Genomic DNA, 15,777 nt, shown 5'->3' on the forward strand with positions numbered 1-15,777 from the left:
CAAATAGTTTGATGATCCGATCCCTGTAGCAGAAGATACGAGTTGTGATTGACAGGATGGTTGGGAATTCGGGAAAAAGAAATTCTCTACTCCCACGTGAGGCCTGGTATGTTGCTCTTTACACCGAGTGGTCACATGACATAGTACGTGAGAGCCCCTTGTGAGGGCCCGTGTTTTGAGCATTCCTGAGTGATTGAGGCGTTCCAGTCGATAAGTTTCGCAAGCCCCGCTAATATAAAGGTAATCTCATATATATTCATTATCAGAATAAACTGACTTTCTATTGTTTGCTAGAAAATAGATTGGGGTATTTGTATGTGGATCTCGAGGGATCCGAGCCTCGTATAAATTATACCTCTTCCACCAATAACCACGTCTTACCTATGTGTGTTATTTAACATAGGCAATTTAGGTCGTTCCTGTTGTTAACCCTATTCCGTTAACTCCGAGTTTAGCTACACGACAATGGAAGAGTCTAATTTCCAAAACTCTACTGGCAAAGTTGATGTACCAAGCAGCAAACAGGGTAAAGTATGAACGAGTCGCATTACGTAAACGCCTTCTTCACTTGCGACTTTGCGCAATTCACGTACCATAACAACCTTTAAAGAAGATACCCTATAACCCCAGAATACTGTGCGGATAGTTACTACATCTGACCTTATGTGTCGTTCATATGGTTCGCTAAAGCTCTCTACTCTAACCTTTTGACGCCACTTGTTATGAGAGTGTTGCATGTCGCGTGGCGGATCTGTCATAACAACACAATCTAGAATTTGGTATGTGCCGATGAACAATTTCTAAAAAAAAGACATAAAGGGTGAAGAGTTCTTTTACTGCTTTATTTGTTCAGCTGTAAGTATAATTTTCTTCATTTTGCCGGCAGAGTGTTACGTAAATCACTAGAGTTTCCGGCGCTCGAAACTTTGGCCAATCAGATAACTGGTAAGAAAGCGTTTTGAACATACTCGTGTTCTTAGAATCGATATGATTGGTTCAATGTATGTCTTCGTTGGAGAGGGCCACCATGACGGATAACATAAGAAAGAGTCCATGTTTTTCATCTCCCATTAAAAGAGCGGTAAGTATTTTGTCTCTTACAGTTTTGTTGTTCGTACGTCTCTAACAGTTTTATTGTTGTGTGTGTGTATTTTCCAATCACCTCATTTTATGAAAGTTTCTTTCGCATCTCGGGTCTCGTTCCTCTCTCGTTCGCTGGTGGAAATGGGAGCTCAATGAAAATAATGACAATGTAAGGCTAAAATTGGTCGACAAGCAATTCTCCTATCCCTTTTTTTTCGTAGAAAACTTACGGGAAATAATAAGTAAATTCAACATATTGAAAGTACTAAAAAAACTGATTTCCTTTTTATTTTCCGTTTTGTTTTTGTTTTAAGTAATTGTTTGTGTCTTATTTTGATAAGGTCACCTTTTGGGTGTGTCTACTTTTATTCAAATCTTTTCTAAAATGTAAGATTTTCTTTCATAAAAGCGAGGTAATTGGTTAAAAGGAAATCTTAGCTTGCTTAAAAAAACGGTCCCTCAAACTCATTACCTTGTTTATACTAGCACTATGTGGTATCAGTTTCAAGTCCACATCTTTTTTACTTGAGTGCTGTAGTTTGTAAAGCCTCACTTTCAAGTTTCTACTGGGTTCAAATTCTTCTGCTGATGTGAGTTTAGCTTGTTGGTCCTTGTCCCTCCCCTGCTGGTTTTTCTCATGCTTCTCTTGTCTTTCTCACGTATCAAAAACAATTTTGAGCATAAATCTGCATTCTTTTGCCAGACTTGAGTCACAGTAAAATTTTTATGTGTCGACTCGCAACACTCTCTCAGTTCGTGATGCAATTCAGCAAAGTCTTCCAAATTGAATGTTATTTGTTTATCTAGGATACACTTCTTTATTGTTTTTTTAAAAGCTGCTTACCTAGAATTTATCACAAATAATGAATAGAAATATTTATATAGTACAGTATACACCTTGATAACCATGTGATTCTGTCCTTTTAACAGGCAGCAATGGACACACTCAGTTGACACTGTACCCAGACATGGCCAAAGTAATTGGCTCCAATAATGATCTGTCTGTCAAATACAAAGCCATGACATGTACTCACCATTATGCTGAAGGTCATCAATGTATGTTTTATCTGTATGTTTTAATTGTATTGTTGTATGCCAAGTGTTGATGGAGCATAGATATATTTATTGAGATAAAGAAAAAATAGTCAACAGGAAATGAGACATGATGGAAATGATAGTAAGTCCATGAAGGTTTGGAAAAGAATTATTTTATTCAGATGTAATGCTTAAGTTCCTAGAAAAGTACCTAGGTAGTACCTAGGACATCCTCAGAACTGTAAAAGCTGGCCAAACAAGAAAAAGGTGTGGAAGAAAGGAATGTAACAGTCCCTTTTTATACTGAACTATATAGTAGACATAAATGAGGAGTTGAGTAATCTGGTTTGGGTGTCTACAAAACGAAGACCGACCCCAAAAGCTATGACCCCATAAGATACGACCCCCAAAACATTGATGTTATTATTGAGCCTTTCTATTGAGGGGGCCAGAGTTATGACCCCCCACCCCTCTGAAATTTCCAACCCCCTGGAAAAAAAAAAAGAAATACATTAACTGTTAAGGAAAAGGGCATTTTACTCCCCCCTCCCCTCTGGAAATTTCTGGGCATTTGAACCCCCCATCCCCCTGAAATTTTCAATCCCCTCAATGGGGGGGGGGGGGGGGGGGGGTATGGATATTTTCTGGAACTACACAATGATTATTGAAATCCTAGTTTTTGCTGATGTCTGTAGACAACTGGCACTCCAAAACATTGCTGTTGCATCGGCATTTTTCGATAGAAATACAAAGAACAAGTAAATAAAGTCTGATTAAGCCTGATGCACACTGGGGATATAACAACATAGACGCACACAGTCCTTATTTTCATATGTGACAGATAGATGTCAGATCATTTGACAATGAAACCTGATAGGCTGGTAGAAAACATGATGTTATCAGTTATTGGCTCACTTCTTACTGGGCAGTGGAATGGTTTCCTCTGCAATAAAAACTTACTACAACTCGACACAACTTGAAAATAAAGCGATTGGAGCTCTTGAGCTCCCATAAGAAAGCGGGATTTTTTCGGGCTTGAACATAGCAGAGGAGTTTTGAGAAACACTCGAGAAGTTTCCCAGGTGACTTATCTGGTTTGACATTTTAAGAATTGACCGCCTGGTAACACAAGTAGTCCTTTTCCCTATTACCCCATAGGGAGAGTCGATACAGTTTCCCGAATTCCCAACCATCCTGTCAATCACAACTCGTATCTCCTGCTACAGGGATCGGGTCATCAAACTATATGGCCATGCCATGTAGCTAGGGGTGAACTTTATAAAAATGTAACATGTTTACATTGTTGTTTTTATGACAATGGAATGGTGAACCTGTTAAATTCACTATTCGCTAAATGCTGCTTGCTACAGGGAAATTTTTTCTTTTCTTTTTTCTGTTACTTTCTTCTTTTAATTAATGTTATAATCATAAAATTATAAAAAAAGTCATTAATGTTAGATAATAAAGTCAAAAAACGTTTTTCACATTATACTGGCAAATTGCATTGTTGTATAAACAGCAAAATAACAGCTGTTCAGTCGCAGATTTTTGTTTGATTCATAATTTGCTTGTGCATACATGCCTGTTATGTAGTACATGGAAATCGAATCAGAAATTTGGTTGTGAAAATATCGATGTCAAAGCCTGAGAGTTATATTTATATAAAACTTTTTGCCCAATTTTTGCATTAGTTCAAAAAAAATCTATTGTGTTGTGCAATTGTTTAATCTTTTTAAGCCTGGAACATGTATACTAGATGCAAAGTACTACAATGTTTTAGCAACAGATGTCAAGTCTAAGGGGTTTTGTATATTTCATCACATGGTGATGGTCTGCAAACTATATTATGGATATATTTTTATTGTTTTTCCATTTTTAATTTTTTTTTGCTGGTGATTTGTATTCACAGATTCCTACCAGCTTAGTGGTGAAATGGATGCAGTAGGGAGTGAGGATAGGCCGGCTTCTCCTGGTAAAGACAACGCCCATACATACTTTGATCAGAAAATCGAAATACCAAGAGAGGAGAATGATGTAAGGTTTGCCATGTAAAAACCACTTGATTAGTTGTCATATCAGAAAAATAGGCCCATAAGATGTGCATGTAGCTACTGCAGCAAGTATTTACAACTGTGATGTTATATATCTATAGGTTATTTCTTAGTATAATATCATACTATAAAAGGTATTGATAAACGGTATTAGAGTCCCAAGGACTAAAAAAAGAAAAAAAAAACAGTCAGGAGGACTCAAACCCATGACACAACCTACAGACTCTGATCGCAGACCTACACCACTTAGACACAAAATCCATGCTATAAAATGTGGATACTAAAAATAATATTATTAGTGCTATGTATTGAACCATTCCAAAAGACACATCGAGCATGTCAAATTCCAATTACTTTTTTCTTTCACAAAGATAAAATACCTGCTACAATTGATCACATTACTGTTGTACAATATCATAGCTGTGTAGCAGGCCTCAAATTATTAGGAGGAAGATACAAAAACATTAAGAAAACAATAGGGGGCAATGCCACGCCCACTGGTTATTTCCTTATAATTTTTTTTAAATTTGGCCCTAAATATGTATTTTGCATAAATCTAAAACGTGCAAAATCAACATTCAATAAGTAAATTTGTGGGGGCATGCTTTTGTACAAACAATTTGTTTGAACCTACAGGAGAATAAAGCTTTGCAACTTGATTTAATGTCAAAAGGAATTGAATACAGGCGATAAAACTGAGCTAAAATACTGGAAATGACCAAATGGGAGCATGTTTACATGAGCTCTGTGTTTCAGCTTGTATTGCAAACTCTTTATAAATCAATAATTTGACGTAAAATGCGAATGTGAATGGAAAACAGCCCCGTTTGAGTTTATCAAACCAAGCAGCCATAGAAGCGAATATGTAAGAAGTGTTTAACAAGCCCCAAAATCTTTCGATTATTTAGATATTTTCTTCTTTATAAAGTGATTCTAGGCTGGGGCGTCGTAACGCTCATATCCCGAAGTGGATCCAAGGTCAAGTTTTCCCAGCAAACCCCGCGGCAAATCTTACTTTTTTTTCAACGTGATGAGATAGTAGCTACTCTCGCATGGGCAGTAGCTAAGCTACAAAAAGCTACAAGAGTTTTAGTGCCCAGCATCCAACAAATATGCAAACTATTGAATTAGTCTTTAAATAAGCACCCCCTACCCTAAGAAAAACGTAAGGATCCCCAAATGCAAGGCTTCTGGCTCACAAAAGTTACTAAAAAAGGGTACTGACTATTTGTTGGAGTTCATTCTCTATGATTTAGCTTAAATTTTGTTTAAATTGACTGTTTAAAAACATCATTGGTTTATTATTCTTTCTTCCGTAGTTTGGTTTTAGCTTGCGCAGGCTGTGGGCGTTCACAGGGCCTGGGTTTTTGATGAGCATCGCCTATCTAGACCCTGGGAATATTGAATCAGACTTGCGGCAAGGAGCAGTAGCTAAGTTCAAGGTACTGTAATGAGTATTTTTTTATTATTTTATTGAGTGTTTTATTTAATTGTGGTGGTACCTTTCTGTTTTAGTTACTATGGGTTCTTATGCTTGCGACACTCATGGGACTCATTATGCAGGTATAGACAGGCTTTGAGTGTTTATTCCACGTTTTGATTTTCCTTATTATATATATATTTTTTTTTTTTCAGAGACTTGCTCTTCGCCTAGGCACTGTTACAGGTACTTTATTGAAATATTAAACAATCCCAATATTCCCCTGGGGTTATTTTTCTCATGAGTTAAACTCTAAAAGAAATGTTTTTCAATAATTGTTTATTGTTGATCCTAGGGATGCATTTAGCAGAGGTCTGCAATGCAAAATACCCCAGAATCCCCAGGATTATTCTGTGGGTCATGGTGGAGATTGCCATCATTGGAAGCGATATGCAGGTTTGCTATTTGGCTATTTTTCCATTGGTGGTATCCATGGACTAAAGCATTGCATTACAATTCCAGTGCATTTATTTGATTTAATCTGATATCATGTTATTTTCCAGGAAGTGATTGGTACTGCCATTGCATTCAATCTGCTATCAAATGGGAAGTAAGTGGCCTATCATTAAGTGTTTATTGCATTCTTTGTTTATCTTTGTTTTCAAAATTCTTTAATGCCTCCAATGCCCAAATTTTGTAAGAAAGAGGCCATAACTGGGCAGGAATAATTCCACAGGCCCCCCAGAATTATGATTCTCATTACAGAATTATAAAAAAGATTTAAAAAAAAACTTAGGTGGGTATTAATGAAAGATCAACCAAATTTATACAGTTGTGAAAAAAAATTAAGATGTATTGTATCTTTTAGAAAGCAATATGGAAATTGTAAATTGGCCATGGCTATCACTTAAAAACATGTTTAATGCTAAGACTTGCATGGCTTACAGTGCTATTGTAGTACCGCCTAAGATCATTCAATTTAGCTAATGCTAAGACTTGCATCGCTTACAGTGCTATTGTAGTACCGCCTAAGATCATTCAATTTAGCTAATGCTAAGACTTGCATGGCTTACAGTGCTATTGTAGTACCGCCTAAGATCATTCAATTTAGCTAATGCTAAGACTTGCATCGCTTACAGTGCTATTGTAGTACCGCCTAAGATCATTCAATTTAGCTAACCAAGGGAACTGCATTTGTCCAACACTCAACACTGCTTTAAAACAATTCGCTATGCATAGACAACCCAGAAAAGTATCTCAAGCATGCACAATCAACATATCCTAGATTCTAGGACATCCGGTTTCATCTGCTACCAGATCATCTGATAATCTGCATGACCAAGGGTCTCTGAAATCAAGAATGTAGGTTACTCCAGATTGTACCATTCATTCGAGACCATGATTTGCCCTGTTTACTTTGCCTGTTTTTGTTTTCAGAATACCCTTGTATGGTGGAGTACTTATCACTATAACAGATACTTTCATATTCCTTTTTTTAGATAAATATGGTAAGAGCTTTTATATCATAGAAGATCAATAAATGAATGATATATGGTTACCTTAATTGCTCAAATAAGCACATTCAATTAAGCACCTCACCTAAAAGTGTTTGATGAGGCGCGGGGGGGGGGGGGGGGGGGGGGGGGGGGGGGAGGTGTACAACCTTAGAAGAAAAGTAGAAAAAGCTAACAGTACTACCATCCATTTGAAAGCTGTTATGTTATGTCTCTGGGAGCGTTTCTACTCCCTGCACATTGAGAAAAGCACATTGGTACTTAAGCAGTCATTCAAGCAATTACAGGATAACATTTGAACTGTAAAATTATTTTAATTATTGTCTTTTTATTCAGGACTTAGAAAGCTTGAAGCTTTTTTTGGATTTCTAATTACTATCATGGCAATTTCATTTGGTTATGAGGTGGGTTTTTTCAAAGTTTTGAATGAGTATTTTGTATACTGATTTTCTTTTGAATAATGAGGTGTAGTACATCTTCTGCATCTGTGCTTGATGAAAGGGGTTATTCTAAATAACAAAATCAGCTTATAATCCCTTTCTTTTCCCATTTAGTATGGTGTTGTAAAACCAGATCAAGTAGAGGTTGTTAAGGGACTTTTTACTCCAATGTGCAAGAATTGCAATCAAGAAGCTATCCTTCAGGTACTGTATAGGTACTTTTGCTACCCGTTTTATTTGTTATTCACAATTAAGAATCTTAATTGTAGGACTCACTCTGACAATGTTCTTATGTTGTGTTTGTCAGGGTGTTGGTATTGTTGGTGCTGTTATCATGCCGCATAACATGTATTTGCATTCAGCTCTTGTAAAGGTACAGTACATTTACATTGTAATTATTAGCTACTTTAAGTAGATTATGTACTACACATAAATACTTTTTACAACATTGTTAAAGCTTTGCACCTTCTCCTCATTTGCTAGTTGTAACATTTTGCATAGTTATGGGAAAGTGCCCAAAAGCACCAGGCATCTAAAATTCAGACAGTCTTATTGCATTCTCATTGGTTTTAAGCTTAAGCCGTTTGTGACTGCGAAAGAGCTTTTTGCTGAAAAAAAAAAAAAAAAAAACAGTTGCAGAATACATGTGCAATAGAAAATGAGTATGACACACTGTCCTTAGTTTTCATAGTGACTATTTTTGACTCAGTTAATTTTTAACTGAGAAGCAAAAACATGTTGCATGGGAATATGTATCCATGTTTACTGTCTGCATATAGAGTAGGTTTATTGACTGTGATTTCTTATGTTTTTTAGTCTAGGGAAATAAATCGAAGTGATAAGAAAGCTGTCAAAGAAGCAAACATGTATTATTTTATAGAATCAGGTTTGTTTTTGTTGTGCTATCTAAATAAGTTTATGTTTTTCTTCTTGTGTTTGTTTTTTCAAATGTAAAGATTGTTTGTTTTTCTCTTTCAGCCATGGCCTTATTTATATCATTTATTATTAACATATTTGTGGTGGCAGTTTGTTTTTGTTGTGCTATCTAGATAAGTTTGTGTTTTTTTTTCTTGTGTTTTTTTTTCAAATGTAAAGATTGTTTGTTTTCTCTTTCAGCCATAGCCTTATTTATATCATTTATTATTAACATATTTGTGGTGGCGGTTTTTGCTGAGGTGAGATAAGATGCAATATTTTCTTATTTCCATGCTGCACTGATGTTGCCTAAAAAATATAGCTTATTCTTACCCCCGTTATCATTTTAGGCATTTTATGGGAAAACATATCAACAAGTGGTGAGTGGTGCAAAAAACCAATGCAATTAAAATGTACACTTCAGTATGGAAATAAAATTCACTTGTGTGGCTTTGAAATTCAATCAACCATTTTATTGCCTAAGCAAACTTCATTTTCCAAAATAAATTTTCAATATTTAAAATAAGGTTTTTTTTTCTTTTAGTTCCAGGGTTGCCATGATCATGGGATACCACAGATCAATGTTTTCAATGCCACATCTCAAGGAAAGCATGTAGGACACAGAAGTTATTATAAATGCCCATCTATCTTTACTTTCGGATAACCTAATTTGACCATAACATTTGTCCTCTATAATTATCTTTTAGTGGAATGACACAATTGAAGGGGATTTATACAAGGGGGTATGTATGAGTTAACTGGAAGCTAGAACAGAATCAGCTACTATGATTATATGACATTAATGCCTAGCTGTTTGATAACAGAGTGTTTATAGTGGTGTCCTGTGTGATTCTAATCTCTAGCGGTTTGATAACAGGGTGTTTTTCTTGGGTGTGTTTTTGGTGCTCCAGCACTGTACGTCTGGAGTATTGGAATTTTAGCCGCTGGACAGAGCTCAACAATGACGGTATGATTAATGTTGGAATTCCACAAGGATTTATTTTGGGCCACTTGCTCTGCAAAAAGTGCTGTGATAACCTCAATAACAATTCCTTATTAATAACCAAATAAATAACAGGAAATAACAGCAGCCTGTTGTCTTTTCCTGGCACACCTGGTTTGGTTGGTTGAATGGCATGTTAAAAATATGCTTTCCCCTCCCCCCATCTCTTTCCTCCCCCTCTCTTCATGAAATCTTGAATCCTTTCCTGATCCTACTGCATGTTTGTTCCTGTAGGGTACCTACTCTGGGCAATTTGTGATGGAGGTAATTTCACAGATACCCTAAAGACAGTGCTTCCTGTGTGCAGCAATTTTCCTAAGGTTGCTGAAGAGCTAGCCTGGGAGCTTGAGCCTTTGGTAGCCTGTGTACTAAGGAACCAATAGGCAGGCTGAATGTTACGTCATTCTCATGTTTTAGTGTTATTAGTTCTTATTCCTTGATCTGATGAAGCAAACTATATAATCTAATTCTCGAAATTCAAAATCATGCAATGTATTTACTTTACTGTAAATATTTAGTGCTTGTTTTTTTGTTAGCCCACAATCCAGGCAAACAACGATTGAAAATACAGTATGAGAAATTTGCTTCCATGTACCTCAGACGTACTGATGAACTTCATATGATATAGTGTCCAATAAATATTTTGCCCTGGCTCCTTTCTTTAAAAGTCTAGAAATGCCAAGTAGTTAGTAATGATTTAACAGACTTGTTATCTTATTGCTGCTAATGCTCTAATGACTTTGTCAGGGTTTTCTCAACATTTCATGGGCTCGCTGGAAGAGAGTTCTCTTCACCAGATGCATTGCTATTGCGCCCACACTTGCTGTTGCATTCTTTGAGGGTGTCCAGGATCTCACAGGAATGAACGACTTCCTGAATGTACTACAGAGTTTACAGGTAACCCAGCCTCGGCGCACTTTCAAACCATTACTCTGAAGTAGGGACATAGATAGTGGGTGTGCACCCACTTGACCACCAACTCTTTAGTCATTTCTTATTGAAATATCGTCAAAAATATTTTCCTGTGTTATATCTAAGTAAATCCTTGTCTACATGTATACCTAATCTTCTCCCCCTCCCAGTAAACTCTTGTCTACAGGTATACCTTATCTTCTCCACCTTCCAGTAAATTCGTGTCTAAACACATACCTTATCCTCTGCATAGCTTCAAGAGCATTGCACTTTAGTGCCAGTACCTTTCATCTCCACTCCATGTTTAGAATTACCATGGAAGTTTCTCATACTTGTCCGTGGTGTTTTTCGCCTTGTTCTTTTTTCTCCCTCCTTGAGATTGTATTGTGATGATAATTATTAAGTTGAATAAAATTTCACTTGTGTCGTTTCAGTTGCCGTTTGCATTGCTCCCTGTTCTTCACTTCACTAGTGACAAATCCATCATGGACGGCTTTGCAAACTGCAGGTTAGTTCATACTATACCCTGCGCCTGGGGTTGACTGGGATTCCTCAGGGATTGAATGTGCAGGTTAGTATATTCTATATCCTGTGCGCAGGGTTAACTGGGATACCTGAGGGATTGAATGTGCAGGTTAGGTCATACTATACCCTGCGCCTGGGGTTGACTGGGATACCCGAGGGATTGAATGTGCCTATTCAATATGTTTGGGCCCCTGTGTTGTGACATTTTGGTGTTATTAAAGCATCAGCTTTACAAAATAAACGCCTAATTTTCACTGCTTAATGTAACAGACTTGATTCTTAATGAAATAACCGCGAATTCAAAAACGAATTTCGATTGGGTTTAAATTAAACGACAACCAAAGTGATGGTAAGTCATCTTAGGGTCAAGGGGGTAAAACAAACAAAAACAAAAGCGTTGATATGTTATTACATTAGGCAATAGTGTACTATATTAAGTGGCAAATTTTATTACATTAAGCGTTATTACGTCCAGCGCATATACACAAAAACAGGGCTTCTGGAATTACGCGGAAAAAAAACTCAAAATAATGCGGGATTCTTTGCTAAATTACGCGGAAAATCAATCATTACGCGCTAAATTACGCGGGATTTTGCAATACATTTTTCTTTAAAAATCAAAATTTTGCGGGATTCTTTACTGGATTAAGCGCTAAATTACACGGAATATCAACTGTTACGCCCAAACTACATTTTGTACCGAAGGAAAGCACGAAATAACTTGAAAAAGGTTTATTTTTTGGGCGAAAATATACTAGGTGAGTTTTCATTGGATCCTAGCCACCAGCCAATTAAAAAAGGTATTTTATTATTAGTCCTAGGCCTTCACGGTTTAGCAAAGAACGCCTAGTCATTTTATTAGTTTTCGAAATTCAATTCGAAATGTCGCACTCTTACGTAGAATCTGTCTTTTTTTACGAGAAATAGAGGTAAGAACCCTAAAAGAACACATCAGCTGTGCACTTTAATGTTTTGTCTTTCAAAATTTAGCCAAGTTACGCGGAAATTTGTGAATTACGCGGAGAAAGCCAAATTACGCGCTTCCGCACAAGCGCATAATTCCAGAAGCCCTGCATAAATACAATAAAAATGTATGTTTTATGTTTTATTGTATTGTGTGGCAAGAACTCTCCAGGTTGAGGGAAGTTTTCATGAAAATAGATAGGGCTGGTTGTCCTATCTTTTACGGTGTATAAGCATTCAAACGTGAAGCATGTATCGCGTTTCATATTGCGCAGCCAACAATCCTGTATGGCACACATTTTCCTGTAAACCCCTGTGCAGTGACGTAGCCACGATTTGGGAAAGTGTTCTTGATAAGAGATTTTATTCTTCATTTGAAACAATGTCTTGTACATTATTTGTTGCTGCTAAAAGCGGAAGGCATTGGTACTCCTGGCGATGCCCCCTATTGAAATATTTTGTTGTGTCGCAGGGTAATGCAAGGCCTTGTTTGGTTGCTGTCTATGTTGGTTATTGGAATAAACATGTTCTTTGTCGCCACAAGTTTGGTAAGCCAATAATAAACACAAGAGAGCCTACTTAGTCCTCTGCTTTGTATTAATGACTATTATATGTGTTGACGTTGTGTTATCCCATCAGGGCAAGCTCCCCGTCAATGTAGGGCTGTATATACTGGCCGGGGCACTCCTCTGCTTCTACATAGCATTTGTAGGATATCTGGTATGTACCCTCTTTGCTGCGCAGTCTTCTGCTATGTTGAATCATCTTCTGTATGTTGAATCATCTTCTGTTATGATGAATCATTTTCTGCTATGTGAATCATATTCTGCTATGTTGAATCATTTTCTGCTATGTTGAATCATCTTCTGCCGTGTTGAATCATCTTCTGCTACTGTATGAATCATCTTCTGCCGTGTTGAATCATCTTCTGTATGTTGAATCATCTTCTGCTACTGTATGAATCATCTTCTGCTGTGTTGAACCATCTTCTGTATGTTGAATCATCTTCTGTATGTTGAATAATCTTCTGTATGTTGAATCATCTTCTGCTATGTTGAATCATCTTCTGCTGTGTTGAATCATCTTCTGCTATGTGAATCATCTTCTGCTATGTTGAATCATTTTCTGCTATGTTGAATCATCTTCTGCTACTGTATGAATCATCTTCTGCTACTGTATGAATCATCTTCTGCCGTGTTGAATCATCTTCTGTATGTTGAATCATCTTCTGTATGTTGAATAATCTTCTGTATGTTGAATCATCTTCTGCTATGTTGAATCATCTTCTGCTGTGTTGAATCATCTTCTGCTGTGTTGAATCATCTTCTGCTATGTTGAATCATCTTCTGCTATGTTGAATCATCTTCTGCTATGTTGAATCATCTTCTGCTACTGTATGAATCATCTTCTGCTACTGTATGAATCATCTTCTGCCGTGTTGAATCATCTTTGGCTATGTTGAATCATCTTCTGCTATGTGAATCATCTTCTGCTATGTTGAATCATCTTCTGCTATGTTGAATCATCTTCTGCTACTGTATGAATCATCTTCTGCTACTGTATGAATCATCTTCTGCCGTGTTGAATCATCTTCTGTATGTTGAATCATCTTCTGTATGTTGAATCATCTTCTGCTACTGTATGAATCATCTTCTGCTGTGTTGAACCATCTTCTGTATGTTGAATCATCTTCTGTATGTTGAATAATCTTCTGTATGTTGAATCATCTTCTGCTATGTTGAATCATCTTCTGCTATGTTGAATCATCTTCTGCTGTGTTGAATCATCTTCTGCTATGTGAATCATCTTCTGCTATGTTGAATCATTTTCTGCTATGTTGAATCATCTTCTGCTACTGTATGAATCATCTTCTGCCGTGTTGAATCATCTTCTGTATGTTGAATCATCTTCTGTATGTTGAATAATCTTCTGTATGTTGAATCATCTTCTGCTGTGTTGAATCATCTTCTGCTGTGTTGAATCATCTTCTGCTATGTTGAATCATCTTCTGCTATGTTGAATCATCTTCTGCTATGTTGAATCATCTTCTGCTACTGTATGAATCATCTGCTACTGTATGAATCATCTTCTGCCGTGTTGAATCATCTTCGGCTATGTTGAATCATCTTCTGCTATGTGAATCATCTTCTGCTATGTTGAATCATCTTCTGCTATGTTGAATCATCTTCTGCTACTGTATGAATCATCTTCTGCTACTGTATGAATCATCTTCTGCTGTGTTGAATCATCTTCTGCTATGTTGAATCATCTTCTGCTATGTGAATCATCTTCTGCTATGTTGAATCATCTTCTGCTACTGTATGAATCATCTTCTGCTACTGTATGAATCATCTTCTGCTATGTTGAATCATCTTCTGCTATGTTGAATCATCTTCTGCTATGTTGAATCATCTTCTGCTATGTTGAATCATCTTCTGCTGTGTTGAATCATCTTCCGCTGTGTTGAATCATCTTCTGTATGTTGAATCATCTTCTGCTATGTTGAATCATCTTCTGCTGTGTTGAATCATCTTCCGCTATGTTGAATCATATCTTCCGCTATGTAGAATCACCTTCTGCTATGTAGAATCACCTTCTGCTATGTTGAATCATCTTTCTTTATGCTTTTCACATAACTGGCCTTTACTCCATGCCTAGTACTCATTCATGTTTTCAACCAATGTTGGAAGAAAAATTATGAGAAAAAGCACCAAACAACCACCTAAAATTAAAATATAATGTATTTTTACCATCTAAAAAATCCGCCGGTAGAAATGGATGCTTTCTCACACTTGGTACTATGCTCGTAAAACACGTCCGATAGGAAATATCCTATCATTTTGGAGTATACAATTAACTAGATTATACTTTAACAAGGGAATGGAGCCGTTTTTATTTTTGTGTGTAGTAAATCTCAAAGTTATTCAAATGGTTTAGTTAGCTACTGGAGTTTACAAACACACACACCGGAAATAGAAGATTCTGTCAAATAGAAGATTCTGTCAAACTACACACTATCTTCCTGGGAAAACTTACTCGATTTGTCCTTTTAGGTATACTTGGCCGTAGGATTCTCATTCCTAGACTTTATACCTGTAAGTATAAGCACCGTTAAACTTTTATACACCTGTTATTGGCTGAGTGCTCCGGCCGTATGAAAACTTATGGAACCGAGGTTGATTTCATTGTTTCCCCTGTAAACATTTACATGGCTTATAACAGAAAGAGTCTGGCTATTTACATGGCTTATAACAGAAAGAGTCTGGCTATTGCCTGGGCTACCTGTGGTCTGGCTATTTACGCGCCACCAACGGTCCGCGGCTCACGGTACATCGATTTTTCAAAGTGCAACCTGACTTTTTAGAGTTTCTTTGCAGGCTCAGGATTGTAGGGGTTGTTTATCGTTTAGACGAAAGCAGAAGGGCACTTTATTACTTAACACGTATCTTGTATCTTGTTTGCAGTGCCTTCGAAAACCGGTGAGTTCATACGAGCGACAGGAAGACGACGAATCCGAAGGCACTATAAACGGCTAGTTATTCCTTCTGGTTAACCAATTTATATAATTGCGCAATCACAAATTGTTAAAATTATCTGAATAAATGGAACTTGATTTGATAATAAATTGTACTCAGCTTTGATATAGATATTTGATCCCTTCTTGGTTGCGACCCACGTAACCCAATAGGATAGCTTCCACCCTTTCTACCCGTTTTCCTGTACCCCCACCCCACACTCATTCCCACACAACTGGCTACACCGCATTCCATCTGATACCACTAACCTAAAATACCGTACCGCTTCAGTGACGTATAACCAAGGCGCATAGCCAGGATTTGCCGCGAGTGAAACGCAGACAGATATCATTTTCAAACGATTCGGTATATCTTTAACAAAGAGTGACCACTTGGCAGTC

General features: G+C 37.0%; 1 protein-coding gene across 3 annotated transcripts; it reads left to right on the top strand.

The window, feature by feature from the left end:
• Nucleotides 1-44: 44 nt before the first annotated feature.
• Nucleotides 45-15,502, top strand: LOC5515499 (natural resistance-associated macrophage protein 2). 3 transcript variants are annotated; one of them, XM_032385316.2, is made up of 26 exons: nt 270-526; nt 887-1,081; nt 2,014-2,139; nt 4,028-4,152; nt 5,489-5,611; nt 5,685-5,732; nt 5,805-5,835; nt 5,945-6,045; nt 6,153-6,199; nt 7,027-7,097; nt 7,440-7,507; nt 7,658-7,747; nt 7,851-7,916; nt 8,360-8,429; nt 8,660-8,718; nt 8,809-8,838; nt 9,003-9,071; nt 9,166-9,201; nt 9,336-9,425; nt 9,696-9,725; nt 10,209-10,358; nt 10,808-10,881; nt 12,334-12,409; nt 12,501-12,581; nt 14,915-14,956; nt 15,326-15,502. In XM_032385316.2, the coding sequence occupies exons 3-26, from the start codon at nt 2,052-2,054 to the stop codon at nt 15,395-15,397; spliced, it is 1,737 nt and encodes a 578-aa protein (XP_032241207.1). In that variant the 5' UTR covers nt 270-526; nt 887-1,081; nt 2,014-2,051; the 3' UTR covers nt 15,398-15,502. The 3 variants fall into 3 exon arrangements, with proteins under 3 accessions (XP_032241210.1, XP_032241208.1, XP_032241207.1); XM_032385319.2 differs by lacking the exons at nt 887-1,081; nt 2,014-2,139 and adding an exon at nt 45-240 and having other exon boundaries at nt 456-526; XM_032385317.2 differs by lacking the exons at nt 887-1,081; nt 2,014-2,139 and adding an exon at nt 46-240 and having other exon boundaries at nt 404-526.
• Nucleotides 15,503-15,777: the final 275 nt, after the last annotated feature.

This window comes from Nematostella vectensis, chromosome 2 (assembly GCF_932526225.1).
Source record: "Nematostella vectensis chromosome 2, jaNemVect1.1, whole genome shotgun sequence".
NCBI lineage: Eukaryota > Metazoa > Cnidaria > Anthozoa > Actiniaria > Edwardsiidae > Nematostella > Nematostella vectensis.

What these genes read in the sequence shown, in the direction of transcription:
- LOC5515499 (XM_032385316.2), top strand. Translation starts at nt 2,052, where the DNA reads ATGGCCAAAGTAATTGGCTCCAATAATGATCTGTCTGTCAAATACAAA. An exon ending in AATCTGCTATCAAATGGGAA is followed by an intron (nt 6,200 to 7,026) that starts GTAAGTGGCCTA and finishes TTTTGTTTTCAG; the next exon opens with AATACCCTTGTATGGTGGAG. An exon ending in CCTTTTTTTAGATAAATATG is followed by an intron (nt 7,098 to 7,439) that starts GTAAGAGCTTTT and finishes CTTTTTATTCAG; the next exon opens with GACTTAGAAAGCTTGAAGCT.